The sequence below is a fragment of the Trachurus japonicus genome, chromosome 15 (genome assembly GCF_045865225.1).
Source record: "Trachurus japonicus isolate A0001 chromosome 15, Traja_1.0".
Lineage (NCBI taxonomy): Eukaryota > Metazoa > Chordata > Actinopteri > Carangiformes > Carangidae > Trachurus > Trachurus japonicus.
The window spans coordinates 20,975,000-20,999,708 of NC_140921.1; the positions used below are offsets into that span (position 1 = coordinate 20,975,000).

Sequence of the window (24,709 nt, forward strand, 5' to 3'; positions counted from 1 at the left end):
CGGACGGCTTTTACTGCTCACTCGGCCTTGATTTATTGCCCGTCTTAGTAAACATGTATTCCTCTGTTAGATGTTCTGCACTTCTTCCTTGATCACAGCTCATGGCATGTTTACATCCATCCGTCGTCATATGCTGCAGCAGCCGCCGTCACACTGCGCACGTGAGTCTTGAAATCGTGCCAAGAGCCACTTCCATTTGTGGTCATGAGTGGTATTGTGCAGCGCTGTAGCCTGAGCAGAGTCTCCGAGGAGGAGCTAAAATAGGCAGCAAGAGCCCTGCCTGTAACAGTTGTCTGTTTAATTTAGCTCGTAAAGTATCCTACTCACTTTCCTCCGCATGGCCTATATTCCACTGAGTATGTGGCCTATATCTTGTGCCCCCCCCCTGGCACCACTGGAGTATTTAAAGCTCCATCAATTTTTATTCTAAAGACTGCTGCTGTTATTGAGGCATCTGCAGCATCTAACTGCTAAATACACTGAGGCCATCTCCAGTCTCCAGTCGCATATGACTGAATGGAAAAACCAGATTACACAGACATGTTAATGCCTGGTATTGTCAGACCGGGTGGATGGACTGATGGTGGTCTAAAGCAACCAGGTTACTGGTATCATTGCCTCTGCAAATTCAGTTGACAGGCGGTAATGTGTGTCTGTTTGTTAGCGTCACATCTGTCTTTTCCATGCTGTATTTAGTTAGAAAACAAAGCCTGAACGACAAATTACATTACAAGTAAGTTATTCTCATCTATTATAACTGATGTATTTTTAGCTTGACTTTTATACATGTAACATGCTGTATGTTTCCACAAATGGCTGTTTTTTTTTAAAAGTTGGGATAAAGATAAGTTAGCCATTAGTAGAGCTGAAATGATTAGCTGATTCAATCCACAGCAATTTGATGATTACTTAAACAAAAATGCCACAAATAAATCAGTTGCAGGTTCTCATATATTGCTATGTTCTTAGTCATCTGTGACAGTAAACTCAGTTTCTTTGCTGGTTGGACAAAAGAAACTATTTCAATATGTCAACTTCGTCTTGAAATCGACCGTCATTGTTTTTTTGTTTGAAAAAAGATGGGCAAGTTAGTCTGAACATCATCGAACATGAACTATCAGGTTTCTAAATGACTTGTCATGTCCCATTTTGTTTTGTTAGATATTTTGCTTGTTGATCTTAAAAGATCTGGTCAACCAAAGTCAAGAAAAGTCAGAAAGACGCTGTCATACACTTTTCTGTGATTGACATCTTACTTCAAAGTGTTTGAGCTGCCTTATGCCGTTAAGTCCTCTAATCTGTCCCTCACAGTAAGCCAAAACAAATGTGAAAAATCATTTGCACTCACTGTTTGACCCAAGTCTGCTCTCCGCAGACAAACAGGAAACTCTGGGGAGTAAAGCTAAGCAGCAGTTCCTGTCGCCGCATCGCAAAGAGTCTCCAGCTAAACAAAGTCCCAGAGCCTCAGCACTGTCTGACACTTGAAAAACGCCCGAGCTGGGTCACCACCACACTGCCTGCTTTGTTTGCCTCTTTACAGTTCAATAGAAACGTCCCGTTCCCTTGATGCCTTTCCCCCCGGTTTCATTTACCTCGGGCCAAGAGAGCTGATACAATGAAAGCGTATAGCAGGAAGGTAATCAAACCCAGCTGTTTCTGTTACACATGGCAACCAGTCAAGCACCTACAGTATTTATTAAGAATGTAATGGATAAAAAATACTACAGCAGTCTGCTGAAATATTATAGCAAGGGGAAAATGTCACAGACGCTGTCACATAAATAAATTGTACCCAGTCCATTGTCTGCGAGTGTTGGTGTTGATAACATTTACTGAATTCTGAAGAAGAGCTATTCAGGTTAATTTTAGCTCAGGGTAATATTTTGGTCAGGATTTCCCTACATGGACATGCCAGAGTGAACATTAGACACTTCTTCTCCAGGCTTGTCTTGGGAGTGCACGGCCAACAGACTTTTGTTGCAGTAAAACAAGTCAAATTTCTCATGAAGTTGTGTATCTAAGATATAAGCGAACTCTTATTTTTGGTATGGCCGCTCATTATTCCCACTCTGTGTTGTTGCCATAGTAAATCCATCGTTGGTACTCATATCTACAGGGACCATATTTGATGATTTGTTGATTCTGGCAGCCGAGCATGCTGGGTAAAAATGTTTCCGCAGTCTTTTGGCCGCGTTACTGCCACACAGTGCCATTGCGAGACAGCGTAATGGGTGGCCAAGTCTGACCACAATGAAAGAGTCTCTCCTGCCATGTTTCCCGCTTCCACTGCAGAAGGAAACGTGCGTGCATGCGAGTCTTCGGCGTGAACCCCTGTGCACGTACAGTCGGAGCGTCATAATGAGACAACGACTGTGCTTCACCAACCAAGATAGAACAAAAGGCTACTTGATCATTTGGCATCTTCGTGACACTTCCTTAACTTCCTGGCAGTAACTCTGTCATCATTTCCCAGTACTTGACCCAATTGTTAATATTACCGTATAGGCCTACTGATGTGGTGGCGTCAGCATCAAAACTCTGCTTCCTTTATAAGCAGGCAAGATCCACCACAAAGGAAGTAAATGTACACAGAGGACTTTTGTTTATGTGCGGCAACGACTGTAACCTGCCATCATATAACTAATTTGCTGCCGCTAGGTTTTGTTTAAAATGCCTCCAACAATAACAGGTCGTATAAGAGCGCGCCGCAGTTTGCGCACAGTGACGAAATCAGCTGCAGGAAGCATCTGGAGAGCTCTTCTATCACCAGGATGGAGTAGACTCGTGCTCACAAACACACTGAGCTCCGTTACAAAACTGCACATTCAGAGCCGCTCCTCCACGGTGGCAGCTCATCCATCAGCTGATTGTTTTCTCCCGAGGGTGAAGGGCTAATTTTCAAATAAAGGCTTGTAGCCTAATTACACAACATGATGCAGAACTCGCAATCCTCTTTCTTTCACCACTTTTCACTCTTCTTTAATTAATTAAAGAGTAAAGATAGCAAACATCCTGTTTATGTAGCAAGAGTAAGTATCAGGATGTCAGGATGTTAGGGGAAGTTAATCTCGTAGAGACAGGAAGTCTTCAGATGCTTGTTGTTTGTTGTTAATGGCAACAATATTCAGTATTGTGTTTCAATTGCCTTTAGTTAATAAGTTCATCAATAAAACCAGATGTTAATGAAAGATTGATACACACAAAACTACATTATTCAACCCCAGCTGTTATATTTGAGCACCTGAAATCATTGGGAAACGTATTATTTATAGTAGCACTATCAGTTTTCCCCCCAGTATTACCTATAACATAAAACATATTGAACTGGCGACTAAATCCACCTTGTTTCTATTGGATTCCCAGCTCTGAAACCACAGAGCTGCTTCCTTAAAAGGACCTCATCTGGATTCTTCTTCTTTTTTTTCACTAAAAGGTTTGTTTTGCTTCCTAGGAGAGCCTTGCATGTGTCCGTGCAGTGACTCCGCACTCATCAGTCAGATCACAATAGAGATCAGCAAGGGGTTAAACGTAGATAGACACAATAATGACGGCAGCCCTGGGTCAAGAATTTGGAAATTGAAGAGGCTGTATTACGGGACCATTTAGACTAATTTACTGCTCCTGAATTTCTAGAATTCAACTTTACAGCTTTGGGGTCATTTCAAGAGTGTAAACGGTTGTAATTCTCTCAAATTAGATGCTGTAATAAGACTGAAAATAGCAGGGATACAAATAATGTGTTGAGAGTATCACAATGTGGGAGCCGAGTGCAGAGGAACTGATATACAAGGGAAGACATCCGTATATTTATAAGTGGCCCGGCTGGACCTTTTTTTTTTTTTAGACCCGGATATAACAGTGATATAGTTAGAGTTAGAGTTGGCGTTAAATCAAGTTGTTGTTGATAGACTGTAGTAAAAATAACACGCTGATGAATTTGGTATGTTTGAGCAGTAAACCTACTCCATCTGCCAATTTCCACCGGGGAAATGAGGCACCTTTCTCTCCTCCTTTATAAATCCCAGCTGTGGTTTTAACTGTCCATGGGTCAAATGTTGAATACCTTCTTCATGATGCAAGTGAGACCATAAAAGTTTCCTGCAATTTGTGTTTACGTGAACATTGTTTTAAAAAGCAATAAATTCAATACACTTGCATTCTCCAAGGCGTAAGAGACGTATATATCTCCTTATCTGCACCCGTGGGATCTTTATTGAGGGAGAGTCGTTTTACAGAGAGTCTCAAGCGGAGAGGTGTGTGCGTATGTGTGTGTGTGTGTTTGTTTTTGTGGTCCAGACTATGAACATTAATGTGCGAGACAAGAATTTGGAATAACAGGCAGCGTGTACTTCTGCAAATAAATGTTTTGTGTGTGTGCGATGCGTTGAGAGCATCATGCTATTTATTGGTGTTTATACACAAGGCGGCCTCATGCATGACAGTACAGATGGTATACGTTTCCTGTCAGTTACGTGATGGCGCTTCTCTGTTTTAGCCAGGAGGAAATATGTGTTTGCTCTAGGGACACATTGCAACACTCTCCCGTATCTACTGTAGCAACTCTCAGTGCTGCTAAAGGTTAGAATTTGTTTGAGTTGCGTTTTCACAGGAACAGCAGCTTAAAAACTGCACAAAGGATTCTTGTGGTTTACTGAGATCTGTATGAAGAATGTACTGTACAGGAGCATTTATTTGTGATGTTCGTTGTAAATGTTTCATCAAACTGGACACAAATGGGGATGGAAAAAGGTTGAACAGAAGAAGGGAGAAGGAAAAAATGGGGAATGTGGGAGATGTAGAAATGGAGAACAAGAAATTCTTCTACGTTCACACTTTCAATATTCCCACAAGTCTGGTGTTAAAATACACTGTCCATTTTTTGTCCAAATGTCACAGTGATGAGTGAAGGTTTTACACCATCAGTCAGAGGGGGCTTTGATTTATTTCTGCAGAGGTTCATTGTAGGCAAGACCGGTGTACTGTTTACTGAAAGCATGATTTACTCCTAATGACCATGAGTGTGCAGCCCTGTAAATCCACACATTTGTTTTTATTTCTAACCAAATTAGCTTAATAAGCAGAAACAACCCTGGATTAGCTCTCAGGAACATATTTGCCTTTTTATACTAGGCAGAGTTGTGCAGTGAGCTATGAGCGCTCTGCAGTGCTGCACTAGTCCACTTCAGTTTGTTTCTTGGGCACTGTTTGTTTTTACGCACAACAGGTTGTGGAGTGTGTAAAGTGTGTGATTTATCAGGCTGGTGCGTGGAGCTGGACGGACATCAGAGAACCCGCTGCTAACATCAGACAGACCCAAGCATTTTCCAGTGGTTGGAGTAAACATGGCTACATGTTGAGTGAAGGGTTTTCAAAGGCGTACTGCATACGTTTGGTATGAACTGGTAATGTGGCATTTTAATATTAGTCAGAGTGATTTGGCTTTGGACAGGATGAAGGGAGTATTTGTTGACTTGCATCATTTTTTTCCAGACCTGCTATTGAAAACATTATTACTTTAATAGATCCATATCTGTCACTTCAGACAAGATTTTTTTAACTTGCTTAATTATCTGTTTCCTTATTATAATGTACTGGAAAGAATCGCTCTTTGTGTTGAACCTTTAGAGGATGATGACCTGAATCTGTGGCTCCTCTTGTCTTTAAGGAGCTGTAACACTTTATCAGCAGTCACTTAAACAATGTTACTGCTCTGGTTCAAACACACTGGATCTGCTGAGTTAGACAAAGTTACAAGTTATAAAGCTGCTATTTCCTTCAGGACATGACAACCACAAACGGAGCTGAAACAGGGGAGAATATTGGACTCGGACACAAGTGATGACCTCACAGAGACCTATTAACCTTCTTGTTTAGCACCTTTGATCTCACTGTTTTGATTTTACATCATGCTGCTTGTGGTTCACCCTCAACTTTGTGTTCAATCACAAAGCTCCAATAAACCCAGTGTGCACATCTTGCCAAATGGCAAACAATGTAATAGGCAAAGAACCAGAGCAGGAACGCAGGAAATGTTAACCCTGGGTAATTTGTTGGTGGAGACCAAAGTAGAGCTAAAAGAAATGTTAACATTGCTTGGTGTCTGCTGGATGTGTAAATATGATATTGTATATGATGTAACTACTTAGCAGTAGTGTTGGTTTAAAGCTTCTTCTGCTGGCATTAAATGTGAAAAAGGTGCAAGAACAATTTAAAAAAAAAAGGTTTCTAGAGGTGGAAAACACATTTGAAGAGGCAAGCTACAGAAGCATTATAATGGATGCAGGAACTAAAAGCAAGGTGTGGTTAAAGTAACAAAAAACAAGAGGAAAAGGACATAAACATCTTGAATGACCAGCTTTAGAGGCGACTGACCTCATTCTCACTCAGAAGTCCTTGACAGTGTCCTTGAAGGAAGTTTTTTTTTCAGTGTTAGTCGCAGCAGTGAAGTGAGGAACTGTAACTTCATAGATTTTGGCAGAACGTAATGGGTGTGTTTTTTAGATAAGAGTGAGTTTAGCAGTCGAGTTGATAAACCAAAAAGAACGCTGTTTAAGATGAGGATACGCCATGGGATTTATTATAGAGCTACAATCTTCTCTTTTACAAATAAAGATAAGTGTGTTTTTCAAGAAGTAATGATGACAAAGCAGATGCAGACTCTGATCTTTCTGCCATGAGAGGTGTTGAGAAAGATTTAGGAGCGTGAGGACAGAGTGAAGCAGTTCATCGCTGAACTTCTGCAGAGAGGTCTCTAAAAAAAACAACTGGATGACACTCTTCCTGCTCCTACACAGCTTGTTATTTCTAGGCTTCCCAACATCTGCTAACCTATTGTGAGCTGAGCAGCTGCTCGAGTTTGACCTGTAGTCGATCTGGCAGAGAGTTACGCACTAAACATCTCAGTAATAGTCTCACTTCTAGACTTTTTTTCAAGGACAGGCTGAGATAAACTGCTTGAGTGCATGTCTGCTGTATGCTGCAGACATTACTGTAAATTCTCTCAATTTCAAGTTGTCTCCCTTTGTCTCAGTATACACACGTAACCCGAACCTTTGACAGGCTGAATCCATTCATCACTTAGCTAAAAAGCTTTTAAGATTCCCCGGAGTTCAGCCCTTGAATGAAATGGCCTCAACCTGCAAGTCTTCCAAACAGCCATTGTCCTAAAAAGGAGAGCTGTGTGCGCGTTTCGCTCACGAGTTAATAAAGACTTCCCACGACCGGGCTTAGTGCTATACGCTTCTGAGGGGAACGGTTTTGGCTGAGAGTGGAGCTCTTGTGCATTTCAGCCAAGCATGAGGCGTTTAAACTGAGGATCAGAGCCTTTTGTAGCCTGACGTCATCCTCCCCGCACCCACCACCACCACGGCAGAGCTGCTCTGTGAGCACGAAGGGGGCAACTTGGTGCGTTGCCATCCTGTTGATCAGATGAACATGTTGGAGTCGGAGCTCGCAGCAGAAGGAGTACCATATACACTCTGAGAAATAAGGGTTCCAAAAGGGTTCTTCTAGAAGGGCTCAGCTCCTACCCAGAACCATTTGCTTCTGAAAAAGCCTGTTTTGAAGGAGTTCCAGGAACCACAAACCCAAAAGGAGGACAAGCCAAAAAACCTTATATGGTTCTAGTTAGCACTTTTATTTCTAAGAGTGTAGCTCATGCACAGCTCAGCACGAGTTCAGGTCGAAATCTATAAAAGATGTTGAACTATAAGTCAGGTTGATTAATCCAGCTGCAGTCTTTATGTTGCTAGGACACGCGAGCATCAGTCGTTGGAGAAAGTCTAAGTAGCAAGTTTGGGGGGAAATCAAGGGGAAAAATGGTTGGCGAGGGGGCGACTTACGCTCTGCTGCATTAAATGAATGGTTCCTGAGCGCGAACATAAACACAGAGATAGCGTATTGGCCGAAACCTTTTTCCGCAGAGAGAGGGTGTTGTCAAGGTGTAAGGTGAAGGTTCGATTCCCAGTTGTTTTCTTTCAAAACATACAGAGCGCTAAGCTGTCCTCTGTCCTGTGACTTGACTATATGAATATCCATACAGGGAGGAAGAGTTTTATCAAGTGTGTCATAAAAGATCCCAACATGCAGATTTTCATCCTATATAGTTGAGAGAATTTACAGTTTCCAAAGTATGGTGAGAAGTGCTTGGAAAACAGCTGCTTCCCGCTGAGTGTGCTGGCATCTCTACAGCGTTAATAAGTCATTCTGTCCATGGGAGGATGAGAGGAGGCTTCAGACTGTTTTTTAAAGGTAGCCTTGCAAGAAATGTACCTTCTTTTTTTATTTCACACAGAAAATCTGAAAAGAAAATAACTTTGGCCTGTGCCTGACAGAAATAAACGGCCCCAACCTGATGAAAGAATGGTGTAAACTGCACTAATGACCTCAACTTTGGAAACCCCCACGAAGCTCTGATTGGTCAATTGTTTCTTTTTTTCTCAGAGCAGGAAAACAGTGAAACCTTGTGTTTTACTTTTGTGATAAAAACAAAATCTGTGACATGCCATACATATGTGTAACTGAGCACAGGGAGAAAGGTTGGTCAGAAGTCATAAAGTCAGTAAACTGATTCACTAACAGTCATTAGCTTTACTTGAGCCATCGTCAGCTACTGGCCAAGGCTGTAGCAGCAGAACTCCTGACTGTATTAAAGTGAGCGAGGGTGTGTTTTATTGCTCATGAGTTCAGCTTTTTGCAACACTATGTCAGAGGAAGGGTTTTTTTCTCTCTTTCAAATGCCATAAGCTATTGAAACCTTCTGTTTCATATCTCCACCTTCATTGTAATGTTCTTTAAATAACATAAATCCCAGACTTGCTGTATTCTGATCTCAGATCAGATAGAGCGGCCTTTATGTTTATACGAGGATTTACACAGTGGAGGCCTTTTGAGCAGAGAATGACCTGTCACAAGTTTTCTCTTGTAAACTTGCCGTCATGTAAGGAACAGTTGTTGGGTCTCTTTCCATAAAATTATAGGTAGCAGGCCGTTAACACTAGCCGGTGTCCCTCTCAGCTGGAGCTCAGGAACTCCTCTGTTCCATAAATACAGGAATTAAAAGCAGGGTCAGGAGGGAGTAAGTGACTGCAGGGGTGTGTGGAATCGGGTGGGGCAATTGGCAGCATTGATCAAGGGATAATAAAAGCTTAGGCCAAGTGTTACTGAACACCCTCTGGCAATTCTAATCTAAGCTTTCTGTGAGTCTTGGGAGCTCTCCAGTTAGTTAACAGTGTATAGGCCTGTGCCTCCAGAAGAAAGTCATCCTGTATCTGCACAATAAAAGATCCCTTCATGCACAATAATAGATCCCTCCGCGACACACTCATGTAATGGGGGGAGATTATGCCTATTTACTTGTACATAAAAATCTCTCCTAAAGCGAGAGCTTGTTCAAAAACACAGCCTTTCATTTCCAGTCATTATGTCCCTCAGTTCTCCTGTGGCTTGTGAAAATGTGAGATAAGCTGTGGGAGTTTGGGGCTAGAGACCCGAGCTGCGAATTCCCAGGGGGTCAGTTCACTCAGAGGCCAGAGGACAGGGGCCATTTCAAGCATTCTGCTTTAATGGCTACTGAGGCCGAGGGCTTTGCCAGTGCCTTACATTGTATACACCACCACTCGTCCGGCACTGACTACCACTGTGTCATGTTACCTCCCAGCTGAGCCGACATACTCTTAGAACAACACAGTCTCTGTAAGTCCAATGAGGCATGAATTGTACTCCGGGGATGGATGCGAGGTCAAAGTCGTTTTATCATCCAGGACTACTGTGGTAGTGGGTAGAGCTGGACCAAAATCTGTCCAAATGAAAGAATTACAGAGTGTTAAGAAAAGTACAGTGTGACAAAGATTAGCTTGGTTTAAGTGAAGGTAATGACTGACTGACATGTTTCCCCGTCTTGCCATAGATGTGCCGAGAGTGTTCGGTCTTAAAAAGTCGTACAAACCCAACGCAACTGACACTGATACCAGATCTGTTACACACTCGCTGTCGTCAACGCTTCCTGCGCATGCCAAACTGCAGTCTGAATGCCAAGAAATGCTGAAGATACCACTTGGGAACTTTGTACTACAGTCAGACATCTATGTTAGGATGTAGACACTGTCAGTGTGAACACGCCAGATTTCAGCCTCACAGTTTCCACTTTTCAGATATGATTGGTCTTTGTTTTGTTCTTTTGAGTCTTATATGGCATGTGATGTATGTAAATTGAATATATCCAGTTTTATCAAACTGCTGGTTGCACAAAACACGTTTTATGGTTTCTGCTTCGGTTATGAGAAATGTTAAACAATGAATCGATAAATCAAGAAAGTAACATATTGATGGATTTCGATATGATTTGCAGCCCCATTTTCAAATGTCAACTGTAGAGCCGACCACATAATGACAGAAAATGGCTAGAAATTCTCAGATATTATCAGCAAAGCCATGTTTTTTATCTGTGTACAGCACCATTTCCCAAGTGAGCCCCAAATCTTCTGTTTTTGTCTGTTCACGTCCTGCACTAACGGCTGCTCTTTCCTGCTGTAACTCTCTCACTGCTGATGAGTTGGGTGGGTTCTCCACTGCTGTTGCCTATAATGTGTCCAAAGCCCAGACTGGCCCTGCCTGAGGAAAGAGGATGGGTGGGTGGACGCTGGAAAGCGGTCTGATAATGGACAAAAGAGAGAAAGCGCAAAAGAACGAGTGGCCTATGTGACCACCGGAAAACACAGGAGAGCCGTTGGTGTTTTTATAGTGGGTTCGGCTCCGTGTTGGTAGACATCAACTTGGCAAAGGGACATGATCGGCCCTATGTGTGTTTTGGGTGCAGTTTTTTAGACATTAAGAAGAGAGCCAGACCCACCGAGCCTTCAAAGAGCTGAGCGTAGCTTTAATGGACAGAGGAGATGAAAAAGCAACATCAGTATCTGCTTTTCCCATGTATGTCTTTCAGCACTGTCATCTAATGAAGATATGGGATTTGATCGCATTTAGCTCTGTTTTCGTTCTGTCTGCATTGTTTCCAAACCTGGTGCCAAATCAAACACGTCTCTTGTGGTCTTAGATGGAGCCGCCAGAAAAACGAGAAGATAGCTCCGAGAGGCAGAGCCAGCAGGTTTTTAAAGTGAAAGACCTACATGTTCACTTTGCTGAACACATTTTGGGGTTTCCCTGTTACTACAACAGTACTTTAAAGGGATAGTTCACCCAAAATTCAAATTGCACTCATTATCTACTCACCCTCATGTGGACTAAGGGCTGGGAGAAGTTTCAGAGTCCTCCGTGGCTTCTCTGAGTTACAGGGGGTCTCGGCGTAGCAGTGCATGTCCATATGACGGTTGCAAATGGATACCACTTTTCTTCGTAACAAAAAGACACACCAAAAAACATCCAAATACCTCCATGCTGCTCGTATGTAATGTCTGTCTTGTATTGAAGCCCCGAAATGCGAAATTGTTCCGAAAAAAAAAAAGGTCTATATTTCAAGCTTGTTGATTTGGACGGACCAGGAAGAGGAGCTTCCGCTACAAACAAGCTTGAAATATAGACCTTTTTTTTTCTGAACAATTTCGCATTTCGGGGCTTCAATACAAGACGGACATTACATACGAGCAGCATGGAGGTATTTGGATGTTTTTTGGTGTGTCTTTTTGTTACGAAGAAAAGTGGTATCCATTTGCAACCGTTATATGGACATGCACTGCTATGCCGAGACCCCCTGTACTGTTGTAGTAACAGGGAAACCCCAAAATGTGTTAGTCAACATGAGGGTGAGTAGATAGTGAAGGCAATTTGAATTTTGGGTGAACTATCCCTTTAAGCAAAATGTCAAAGACGTGTATTGATCAGAGATTAAGGTGATGTTGTGGTTTAGCGGTCTGCTTCCATCTGCAAACGACCATGTGGGTCTTTCGCTGGGTGATTACAGTGATAACATTATATCCAGACTGTATGATGTTTTGATAATCTGCAGCGTGATCAGTCTGCGCTCGGGGGCCTCAATTAGAGAAAGATGTTAAATTGCCATAATCATCCAGGCTGTTACGTGCCAGTTCATGCTTTGAGGTTTAAATTTGTTTTTAACAGTCTCGTGTCCAGGGTCAGAGTGAATTTCTTTGCAACAGCCTTTTTCTTGTTTATTGTCTCAACAGAAAGATGTGAAGGACGTGTTCACAGCCATCGCATTCGAGGTGGCCTACAGCCTGGGGAAGCATGTGCTGACTGGCCACCAGGAGCGAGACCTGCCCGCGCTCACTCCAGTGCTACGATGGAGGAAGGGAAACAAGATTGCAGTGAGGAATGAGGTAAAAATTAAATCTAATTAATATATTATCAAATGAAGCTGCTGAAGGTTTCAGGGATTCTCATTTTCATCGCTGGGAAAGTGATATAAATATATATTTCAGGTCATGCAAGTTTCAAACGTTTGTTTTATGTCAGTGTTACTCTTGTATTCAGTTTTTCTCAGTTCTGATTGAGATAAATTTCACTTCCTCGGCTTATTTGACTGAGGTGAAATTCTCCTCACACCTGACATAAGGATCGCAGAAGGAACCGAAGGAAATAGTTCAAATTGCCTGTTATAATGATTTGGTGTTCGTTACCAGCTTATTATTGTCTCTGTTAGCTTTTCTTGAGTGGAGTCCAAAAAGACTGATTCATTTATTTTCTTTGCAACCACCTCTAACCTGCCCCACATGTGTTTCCCCCACTGTCTGCACTTCTTGAAAAACGGGGGGGGGGATTTGCGTCTTTCAGCACCTACAGAATCCACTTATCTGCAACTTATTGAACTTCAACGCTCCACTTAAGTTTCCTTTCATGATTTAGCCTCAAACCAAAGCTCATCCACTGACTAATTAAAAGAGAGATCAGACAGAGTAAAGACTTCAGGCCCTCCTGGATAAAGAAATATCTCCTGTGTAGCTCAAACAAAAACACAACACTGCCCCCTAGTCTGAATATGAAGTCGGTGTGCTCGCTGCTTGGGCTGCATGAGGTCATATGAACTGTGTACTTTACTGTTTCCTCTTCAGACCCTGTTTGAGAAGAACTGCCTGTCAGACGACTGCGCTGCAGACCTGAGGCTTCATGGGAGACTGCTGCTCTCTGGGTAAAAAAAAAACTCTACCTCTTCATTTTAGTTTCATTTACCTTCTTTTTGCCTTTTCCTCCTGCACTGAGGAAGCTAGCTGACGTCATAGGCCATGTGGGTGTGGGTCGTGGAACCATGACGCATGCTTGGAGGATATCCATATGTTTTTCCGTAGTTAGGGAGTTCCCTTTCTTTTTTGTTGTGTGTCATCTGCTCTATGCGCATAACAATGACAGTTCAGATCTGTCATGGCAACCACTTGACATTTTTCTTTGTGTATTCCTAATTTTTCTGCAAAAACAAGCACATGCTCTATTTTAAGGGCTCTTCTCTTCGTTTACCCATATTTACAGTAAAAATTTCAAAATAAAACAAACCGGCTTCCTTTGTTAATATAAATCTTCACTTACTGTTCCTTCCTTTAACATCCCACAGTTGTCATAAGAAGTTTATTTATTCTCAGAAATATATTGTTTACTTAATCTTTCCTCCAGGGTGTACAGCAAACCCCATTTGGCCCTCGGAGGAGTGAAGAACGTCTCCTTGAACTTGACCATCTCTAACGCCGGAGACGACGCCTACGACACCAACATCTACTTTAACTTCTCCAGAGAGGTTTCCTACATCAACTTTTGGCAGAAGGTGTGTTGTGGCTCCTGAGGAATCTGTTGTTTATTTACTCAGGTGCTCGTGCTTATTTCTGAAATCTGATGGGGCGGGGGATCTGAGGTTGAAATGATACACACAGCGGTATTTTACCCACACGTATCAGCTGAATATTGTCAGTTTTCCTACTGAGATGTACATTTTCTCAGAGATGGTTTATTTAAAAAGACTGATGATGTGTCAGGAGCTCAGTCTAAACAGTGAAGCGCAAAGAAGACAGACCTGCATGAAGTTAAAGCTCTGACTGGGCCATAAATGAAGTCCTGCAGATGAAAGGGTGAAGAGCGAGCGAGCCCCAGCAGCAGCAGCAGCAGCAGCAGCAGCTGTCCTCCCTCACAGGGCAGCGCCTCTGGCTGACCTGTCATACACATCTTTGACTCATTCAAGACAGACGCAGCATGTCAACAACATGTGAGCTGTTTGCATGAGAACACATACTTTAATATTACCTCAAGCTTGATTTATGCGCTGTTCAAATCGCATTATTCAGTGTCGAAAGAATCCCTTAAGACCGTACTAAAGGGGGTAAATCAGGATAACGGCTGAGACTGACAGAGGTATCGATTAAACCTTCTCCTCGTACCCTTTGACCTGTAACCGAGAACTGTTTCAGCATCCTGTTAAAGAAATATCTACCCACTGCCATCCCACATAAGAACCTGAGAGATTATCCTCGTGACCCCACAGTGTGTGGATGGATTTCACAGCAGCCACCTCTGCCTCTGCACCTCGCGTCTGTTCGCTCACTTGTCGTGAAGAGCGCGGCCGGTCCGCTCGCTGCTCGGAGAGACGCCACGTCAGACAGAGCACTCTGACCTGAGCCTGCATGGGTCCGGCAGCTTTTCTCAACATCCATCAGGAAGGGCTTTTCTCCTAAAAAATGGACCCCATGCTTGTCTACCAGCTGGCTTTTTTTTCTTTTCTTTTAATGCTGTGATGGATAGGACTGTCTCTGTAAAGAACCAAACATGTGAGATGATTTAAAACCCCCCAACAAAGCTGAAATTGAATTTAAATAGAATACATGCTGCAGGCAACTATTAGAAAAACAGTGTTTCAGTTTCAATTTCATAGCTAATCTAATGAAGCAGGCTGACATTAAGTATCAGGTTGCCGGCGGCCACAGAGCCACATATTGTTCGGGAACCTGATAGGTCAGGATGGCCTGCTGCACAAAGGGATCAGGAAGTGAAGTGTATGAAGAGATGACAAAGGGGCCACAAAGGAGATTTACTGCTGTATGCTCTTTGAGACATTTCTAATTACTGCAGTAAGTCGGGGGGGTGAGGGTGTGAAAGTTTCTCTCAGTCCTCCCCTACAGCTTTGTGTCCTCCGGGCGAAGCGGGGACGTGCACTCCCCTCATATTTAAGACTGGGCCGTGTTATCTGTGTTGTTCTTGCAACACAAGCTGTCAGAGAGCTGCGGAGGTGAATTGGTTTCAGGAGCGCTGCCTTCACTCCCGTGGGACACAGACGCTGCCACGCTGGCTTCTGTGTTTTCCTTTTTTTTTATCGCTCAAATGTTTGAGTAGTCTGTTTTTTTAAGGGCAGAGGTGTAGCAGATGTTTGCACAATTGTATTTCTGGCAGTGGTTTATACTATTTCTCCACTCCAAGTTTGCATTAAGATATAGTTAGTGGCTACTTTGCAGATTGAGATTTCTAAAACTTACTTGGTTTGAATTAAAATGGACTCTCCTACTAATAGATACACTACATACCACTTCTGAATAAATGTTACACTCGGTGAAGTATTACTGCTTCACACTTGAGTGAAGGATCTGAATATTTTTTCTGCCGTTTTTCGTGATTTAACACTTGGAAGACATGAGCATCATGGTGAAAAGCCCAGAAATTGGGAATGCAACGGAGAAATGTGTGAAGCTGTGGATTTCATCGGACCTTTCAAATCACGAGAATATATGAATCATTGGTTTTCTTGGCTGCCAAGTGCAGCTTTGCACATGCCACTAAAGCCAAAGGTAGATGGTCTTATAGAGAGGATGAAGGAGGCGATGACAGTGGTTTGGAAAAGGTGAACCAAAGTCGGGCCAACTGTACAAATACCAGGCACTGTACAAATTGGATGTAGGTGTAAGATAAATGCAGAACACACAAGAGAGCAAGTAGTCTCCTCTGTGTTGCTGCTCCAGTGGAGGCGTCAGCTGACACCGGAGCAGTGTAAACAACCACGGTGATATTTAATGATGCTGCCACTTGTGAAAATCCCAGCATCTGTTTGTTCGTGACAGAGAAAGTAAGCAAAGAGAAAGAAAGTGAAGAAGTGCTGAACAAACAGACGTTGTCGTTGTGGAGGCTCGGCACGCCATATGTCTGAGTGCTCTGCTCTCTCTCAGGGGCAGCCAGGTGGGTGATGGGTAAACAGGCTGACTTCCACAATCCTGCCCAGCCCCATGGGACAGGCGGTGTTTGCACAGCAGCACGGAGGAATACAGGAAATAGAGGAAATTCCATCATTGCCAGTTGTTCTGGGGTCTAACCCCCCCCCCTACACACACACACACACACACACACACTCCTCCCACCCCCCTCACCCCCACAGAGCTGGCTCTAGTCTCCATGCAGAGGGCAACACTGCTTATTTAAGCTGACTTAATGAAGATTGAGGGCACGGCCACACCCCTGGACTGACACTGGGAATCTGCTGAATAAGGGGAATGGGAGTGTGGATGATACGCGGATGGTGATATACTGTACCTTTAAATATGTCAGCATTGACAACCTTCACACCTCTTTTCTTTATCACATTTGGAAACATGTTATAAACACAGGCTCACACTGGGCAGCAGAACAAGCATGCAGATATTTTGTATGACTTAACTTAAGCCTCGTGCTAAATCTTCCAGAAGCGCTACTCTCCTTTTTCTTTTTCCCTTTTTTTTCGTCAAAGTTGTGAAGAATCTCGCCGTCTTTCATGCTCCCAGCACACGAGCTCAGCTGACAGACTCTCAGTGAACTCTGGCTGAAAGAATTCTTACTCCTCGTAGGGTCAAGGCCCGAGTGTTTACACAGCGCAGCCGGTGAAGCTCCGTATTGTTTAGACAAGCTTCCAAACACACAGCCTGGACGCTGTCCAATTACCCACCCGCTAAGATGTGTGTGTGCCATCACGGCTTTGTACATTCTTCATTTAACCTAATTTGGAACTTCAACGAGACACGAGAACCTATTCTTCTCCATATATTGTCTTTTTCTAACCCTGAACTCAACTCTCCCTGTACTGTAAATGTTGGCAGGTATGTCTGTCTGTGTTTTTAAAGCTGCAGCAGACAGTTGGTTTTGTTATGTGTATGTAGTAAATGACATTATCTATAATATTTCTATTCAAAGCCGCTGAAGATGCTTTTTGCCCGTTAACTTATCTAAACAGATGGTTCCTGGTCACAGTCTGCGTCCCCTCAACCGTTGTCTTCCTCTTTGTGTCCTCTGTCTCCATGAATGTCACCAACTCTGTCTCCAGTCTGTCTGTCTTTATCACTCCCTCTCACTCCCTCTATCTGCCTGTTTTTTTGCAGGAAGAGAAGGGTATTTCCTGTGAGCTTGTTGATTTGGACTTCCTCAGATGCAGCGTGGGATTTCCCTTCATGAGAGCACAGACTAAGGTAGAGACAAGCGACTTGGAGTTAAAATTCACAATGTCAGAATGTGAAAGTAAAGTGCAGTGCTTTGGTGTGCAGAGGCCAGCTGGGGTTGCACCATTTTTGCATCCAACAGCAAACATACTGTATAACACGGAAAACGGTTTAAAGGCCGAGAGTGCACTCACTGACGCTCTGTCTTTTTCTTCTCAGTATCATTTTGCAGTGATTTTTGACACAACTCAGCTCTCTGGGGAAAATGACACATTGCAGTTCTTAGTCCAAGCAAAAAGGTTAGTAGAGTCACATTTCACTTCATACCTAACAATAATTATTTGGTGTAAAAGAGTTTTCTATGAATTAAAATGCTTATTTATCCACATAAATGTTTTTTATTATTTATGTCCTATTCAGTACATCTGTTTCCCCCCAATATGTAATCCTGCACTTGAGTATATTTCCAAAATACAGTAAGTGGGTAATTGCATCATTACTTTGTTTGTTGCAGCGCCAATCCTGAGTACAAACTGTCCGACAACAGTTTGGACCTGTCCATTCCTCTGGTCCATGAGACAGACACAACTATTACCGGGTAAGAACAACTGTTTTGAGTCTTGAACTTATTGCCCATCTGCTGGCTCTGGGGAATTATAGTAGGGAGTGCTTTTGTCAGTATGGAGCATATCAACTTGAAAAGCCTTATCTCTGAATGCTTTTTATCATAGCTCTGCTTCACAGAGAAGGGAGAGAGATGTAAAACAGCCCAAAGCTGCCAGAGCTCTGGCATCTGATAAGACTGCTGTGTGTTCGCTGTCTTTAATGTGGAGGGAGGCCTCAGAGCAAAGCTGCACAACTGACTCATATCTCAACTGCTAAAGATAACTCTAACTAATAACTTGACCAAAGCCAGAGACTTTTGTGTCACTAGTTTTAATAATATTTCGACGTATTTAAATAAATAGTTTTTTGGGTCAATGCGTCATCTGGTATCTCTCTCCTCGACACTGTTGTCTACAGGGTGGTGACGCCGAGCTCCTTCGTTTATGGAAACTCCATCGATGCCTCGCGCTTCGTCCAGCTGGAAGACATGGAGTGCGACTTCCAGCCTCTCAATCTCACTTTCCAGGTACTGCTATCACAGAGCACATAGGATTTTCAACATTTTTACATTTTCCTTGTGTATATTCACTTCTCTTTTCCTTTCACTGTCTGTGTGTGATGCGGTTCCAGGCCATAAACAAGGGACCCAGCAGGCTGCCTGGCTCCACTGTGGACATCAGGATACCCAACCGGCTGGCTGGCAGTGGAGCTGACATGTTCCACATCATTGAAACACAGGTGGATGCCAACAGCAGTCCATCTACATTATTTATCTAGCCCAAATCCTTATTTATTAGTTTATTCACCCGCAGGCAGCCACGTTTTTATTTCATTTATCCAGCCCGTGCCTGTTAGTCTTGCCCCTTTTCATGGCACAGTTCCCTGTATCCACTATAGAGGACACTTTTATGCACAGAAAATGGCTAAAGCAGTTGGGCTTTCTGTCATGTCTTGGACAATTTGCTTAGTGTGAGGCACCACAGGGCCAGTGAAAATCGCGGCAAAAGTGTTGACGTTGCTACTGAAGCTAGCAGACCATTTTGTTTCACAACATTTTGCATTTAGATAAAGAAACACAATCCTCCCGCTGGGTTTAAATGTTTTCTTAACCCTTGTATTGCTCCCTTTCATATAGGTAGATCATGGGGGAGCTCAAGCTGTTAATTGTATTTACTGTGAATGGGAGACGGGAGTTGACTGTATCCCACCCTCATAGATCCCATCTGGAATCACTTTCAGGGGATCAGACAGCTTGCACGAAATGGGAATGGGACACCTGCAGACCTGGCTACTGCCCCGCGCCATCCCCATCATAAACACTGTTAACACCGCGCCTACCTTGTTGCACACTGGTATTTTATAGCAGATATTCTTGCATTTTATACAGACCTCCATTTGTTCAGACATGATATACAAGCTGCTCACTGTTACCCCGTGTGTTCAATCATTGTTATTTAATGCAAATTCTTGCGTGGGGATTTCACCAGGTTTAAGTCAGTGCAGCCTATGAATCTTCACGCCAACAATAGAGGGAGTAACATAGGACATGAGAAAGTGCAGCAATTAAAGCTCAGACATGCTGGGTGGCAGCAGAGCAGACGGCGTGGACGGCCAGCGGAGATCCCACCTCCGAGCTGGAGGTTGGACTGAGAAGAGGGGAAAGGGGAAGTGCTCCCCGGGGGACGGGGCAGTGAAGCAGACACCTCTAAATCACTCCATATGGGAAATCTGTCTGGGAGGGGTACCAGCTTCTCGTTGGGGAGAACTTCCTGTGAGCCCTGGAGACCCGTAACAATAGTGGGATTGGGCCAGTTTAGTTGACAAAAGTGCTTGTGTCCACATTTTTGCTGTCAAACTCCAAAACCCCTGGTTTCCTATACACCTTCATGCCACACATCCTATTTTTACTCGACTCTTTTATCCTCTATCTGACTTTCACTCAGATCTTATTCGACTCACACAGCTCACTTTTTCTTTCTTTCTTTTTTTTCCAGGTGGCCGACGGTCGAGGCAACTGCACACCTCACAGGAACCCAACGCCGTGCACCATCCCCCAGGACAAAGAGAGCATCTTCCACTCCATATTTGCCTTCTTCACCAAATCAGGACGCAAAGTTTTGGTAAAAACACTTTGACATTTCAAAGGTCATGGACAGTCACCCCCTGTGAGGATTCTTCTTTTTTTTTCCCTGAGTGCAACATCTGTTCATCACACATCTTTCTCTCTCCCACACATTCTCTTCCCCGCTCTCTCTCTTTCTTCTTCTCCCCCGTCTGTTTTTTTGTTTTTTTTTAAAGGACTGTGACCGGCCTGGAAGAGCATGCATGACAATTTCCTGCAGTCTGGGTCCACAGTTAAAAGAAGAGGCTTTGAGCATAGACATAAAACTTCTGCTCAACACTGAAATTCTCAAGAGGGTAAGAAACATGTCTGAAGCTTGATGAATTCAGGCGCGGCCTAATTGTGATCATGAGAGCAACAGTAACAGTAATCGCCCCTCTCTTAACCACAGGATAGTTCCTCAGTGATCCAGTTTGTGACAAGGGGCAGTGTGCAAGTCAATGACAAGACAATGGAGGTGCCAAACGGCCTGCCAGAGGACATTTCTGTGAGTATATCAACAGTAACGCACCATCCACTTACACTGACAGCACCTCTTATACTATAGCACTCAACATAAATCATAATATATCTACAGAGTGTCATTGGGGAGGTTTTATCATGCATAATCCACTTAGCTGTTCTAATCAATAATTTTATTTTAATAATGGGTCAGATGGCTAGGTGTAAGTGGAGAATTATCATCACATGCTGCATTGTTTTCATTTTTGGCAACAAGCTTTATTGTTTTCCATCCCTTTTGACACTTTCAGAGACAGCAGAATTATTCTAAAGACACTCTGATAAACAAACTAGGCTAATGTACATGACTGATTAAGCACTAAACAGCAGACATGCGATATTAGGGAATATAAAAGAGCATTTAGCAGTTTAAGAGCCTTTTCTCAGGGGTTGCTAGAGACCAAAACTGAGGCTTCAAGTCTGTGTTCATAGTGACCTTGTCTTCAGTGGAAAAATAACTCCAATAAAACGTTTTAGTGAGACACTTGATCAAATAAAACCTAAATTAAATCCATTAGAATTGAGTCAAAAGATTATGTTTCTCTCTAAATTTAAATTAATCACATTGAGAGATTTCTTCTTGCCAGGAGTCACTGGTTAGATCACAGAGCCGTAATGCGGCAGCTAGTGAGGCAGCTGTGTCTTGCACAAAGGCACTGCGGCAGGGTAGAAGATATTTAAGGGCTTCAGACTTAGATTCTGGTTGAAGGACACGATCTGTATCATTTATAAATGACACAAGTCCAGGGAACAGCTGCTGGGTATACTGTACGGTGGCACTTTTCTCTGTTGTTTTCGGGGTCCTCAGCTGTGCTCAAGGACGGCCCCTCCCCCCACTGTTGTTTGCTGAGTGATTGAATGACCCACCAGATCAGATGCGGTGATTGCACTGAGCGTCCCGTAAAGCTCGCGGTGGGATCTCCCAAGTGATTGGGGTTCTGACCGGGCTGCAGCCCTCATGCCGACCCTGAGCTCCAGACGTGCTTGGAAAATTCAGACCCGCTATGAATATGTCCATACCATGCCGCTCTCTCAGCGCCTAGCGAGTGAGCTCATCCTGCTGGGTTCTAGTAAACACAGTTACCTTTTCCCTCAGGGTCGCTGCTGACTAGAGTACACACTGCAAAGTATAATTTGTGGTCCCTGGTTGTATTGCTCGCAGCAGGACTCCCGGTTGTCAGCAGAATGCCACACTCCCGTTTTATCACCCATGACATGTAAACAAACCTGCACGAAACTCCATATGTGTTTTGCCTTAAGTAACCAACCAACCAAGTCGCACACTTGGAGCATCAGAGAGCCGAGTTGAACGAACTTCACATTCAACCATCGTTCCCAGAATGAACCGATTGCACAAGTTATATTTGGGGAAGTCGGAGAGTCAGAGAGCAACGACCAGTGGAGCTTTCATCTTTTTTGTTCACGCAACCACTTTGGCATGCATGACAACAGTGAGATTCCTGAGCTCGGAGCAGGGGGGAGGTGTTAATGTGGCAAAGTATTCAACAGAGAGATTAATCTTCACTTGTCCACTTGGCTCGCAGTTGGCGTCTCATGCCACATTTGTGTTCAAATCCCATGCAGCTATGTACATTGAAGCAGTGAGATTCCTCAGTCCGCTCTGAAGCTGTCCCATCATTGTTTTCAGTATTATTATATGTTATAATAATTTGCCGTTATTTGCCTTTGTTTGAGATTATTTGGAAATAAACCACATTCTTTCATGATCCTAGTGAATGTGCTGTTTACCATTTAAGACCTGAATGCTGACATTAAAGCAGGCTTAGCTGCGGTGCAGAGTAATGCAATTAACCACTGTTAATTTAGAGCAAATCAATTCATGTCAAGTGATCGACGTAATTGTTTTGGAAATGGTGCATGTACAGAAATATCAAATAGCTTCAAAGGGACTTTTTTCAAAGCCAAAGTGCCTGTTTTACTGTCACACAATTAGACTTAATGGTGCTAGAAAGGGATCTGAGACGATTATGTTGACTTAATTACATTCAGTACAGCATTTATCTCTGGATAGATTCTGCTTCCCTCTATTGTAGTAAAGTGTTGCACTGTGCATTGGATGAAATGAACTGAGTTTGCCGTCGGTGACAGATGATCCAGCGGGTCAGCGTTCACCCATGTCATGGGAAACAGCTTGAGTATCTGTTTTTTTTTATTGGTGGAACAAGACTACTTTTTAAAGAGTTGCCAGGCGCTCCCAGAATGAGCGAGATAACTGTCAGAATCAGCCTCGTTCTGGGCCTCAAGCATTTTATCATTCTTGAAAACGGGAGTAGATGACATGTTATTTTGAGTTACTAGTTTGGCATCAGCAGTGCATCATGGCCAAGCTCACCGATTAGTTCTGTGATTGTATATTAATAGACAGTGGGAAAAATTACATATGTGAACGTCTTTTTATATGTTAGAGTTAATGATGAATATCAAGACTGCCGGTCTACAGCCAAGAGAGGTCTGAGAGGCTGTGCTGGCATGCAATGGTGCTGTGAGCTAACAAGCTTACATTGACTATGTACTAACACGATGTGTTGGTTAATATCTATAATGTTTTATAACCTCATTTCTAACCTCAATATTAACCTCACCTTTGTGTGGTTAATATTCTACCTGCTGATTGATCTACATCTGAGACTGATAAGAATTTCATCTGCTTTACTGTATAGATATTTCACAACCAAAGACAAAATCAGCTGTACAGTAGGTCCAGATGGGGTGGCTGAAGTCCAAGGGTTCATCCTCTGGAAACCATGACTCTAGGATAGTTATCCATCCAATAGCTGTTGGGATATCTCATAGTGACCAAAAAGGCGGACCATCCAAACAACAGACAGACGTTGAAATAAACAGAACCCTGGTTAAAAATGATCATTCATTATGTTTATAAGAAATGGAGCTTTACAGCACAACAGCTTGTTCACAATTTGTGCCGTGGGTCATCAAAGCAGTCGGTCCTGATCTGAGTTGGCTGAAGACAAAGAACTTTTCTTGGAAATGTGTTTCAGTGGATTTTGACAGTTTTGTGTAGTCTTGCATGTGTGACTGACTGATTGAATGTATTCTATATAAAATAAACTCCATCAGTGTCCAGTTTCAAGCTGTCTGGTGGCATGTTTGCTTTACAACACGAAGCTCCTTTTGAATCAGCTCAAGCAGACTGAAACAAGATGGGTTTTTTGGTTTTTGTCGTTGCACTCACATTGCATCATTAGCAGCACATGACTTAATGTGTTTAATCGTCCCTGCCCCGTGTGTGCTGCGTTTGACTGTGACTCATTGACCGACTGAAGTGTTGTTGTGTTCCAGCTGGTGTTCGAGGCTCTCCACAGTCAGGAGCCGAGGGGTTACGTAGTGGGCTGGATCATCGCCATCAGTCTGCTGGTGGGAATCCTCATCTTTCTGCTGTTAGCTGTGCTACTCTGGAAGGTAAAGCAGCACACAAACACTGATTTTTCATCAAATCAAACTCCTTGTTTTTCAAGAAACATTTCACCAAAAAAAAGAGAGAGAGAGAGGCAGATGACAGACGACTTGTATGTCGTAACCAGAAGAGCTGCGTCCAACTCTGATTAGACGTCCGCGCATTATTCAACTGTACAGGGACAGCTGTAGGTCGGGGGAGAGGTGGGGGTTGGAGCTTACTTTGGGCCTTTAACAACTATGAAAAGGACAAATCACAGACAATAATTCACACCATACCGCTCACATGAAAGAAGAATCTATAGAGGAAATGGCAATTACACTGATGTCCAGAGGCCCTGTTAGCACAAAACTCCTTTTCTTTTTCATTGCTTCATTTTCCACCGGGAATACCACAACTAAACCTTGGAATGTTGGTCCTGGGTTACGTTCCCCTCCTCCTCGATCCCCAGGTCCTCAGATCTTGCCAAAATAAACCTCACTTACAAGAGCAGCACATGTCCTGTATTGCTCTTTTCAGGAAATGCCTGAGGAGAGCACAGGTCTGTATCAATAAACTTTAGTAGCCAAATGCAGATAAATGAATGGAGTTGTAGTGAAGAAGGGGCAGCATCGCAATGTGGCTTTGTGTACACACACACACACCATCTACTGCTTTCTCCCTTCCTTCATGTCTTCTCCATTTCTACAGGGGAAGTTCTTGATT

At 43.2% G+C, this 24,709-nt stretch overlaps 1 protein-coding gene across 1 annotated transcript in view; it reads left to right on the top strand.

The window, feature by feature from the left end:
* Window positions 1-24,709, top strand: part of itga9 (integrin, alpha 9) — a 47,272-nt gene that overhangs the window by 18,653 nt on the left and 3,910 nt on the right. The window contains exons 16-27 of the mRNA XM_085800397.1: window positions 12,138-12,290; window positions 13,023-13,099; window positions 13,576-13,723; window positions 17,283-17,369; window positions 17,559-17,638; window positions 17,854-17,937; window positions 18,363-18,471; window positions 18,576-18,683; window positions 19,940-20,065; window positions 20,244-20,363; window positions 20,459-20,554; window positions 23,890-24,009. Coding sequence (XP_085656523.1) covers window positions 12,138-12,290; window positions 13,023-13,099; window positions 13,576-13,723; window positions 17,283-17,369; window positions 17,559-17,638; window positions 17,854-17,937; window positions 18,363-18,471; window positions 18,576-18,683; window positions 19,940-20,065; window positions 20,244-20,363; window positions 20,459-20,554; window positions 23,890-24,009 — 1,308 coding nt within the window. The remainder of the gene's footprint in view (window positions 1-12,137; window positions 12,291-13,022; window positions 13,100-13,575; window positions 13,724-17,282; window positions 17,370-17,558; window positions 17,639-17,853; window positions 17,938-18,362; window positions 18,472-18,575; window positions 18,684-19,939; window positions 20,066-20,243; window positions 20,364-20,458; window positions 20,555-23,889; window positions 24,010-24,709) is intronic.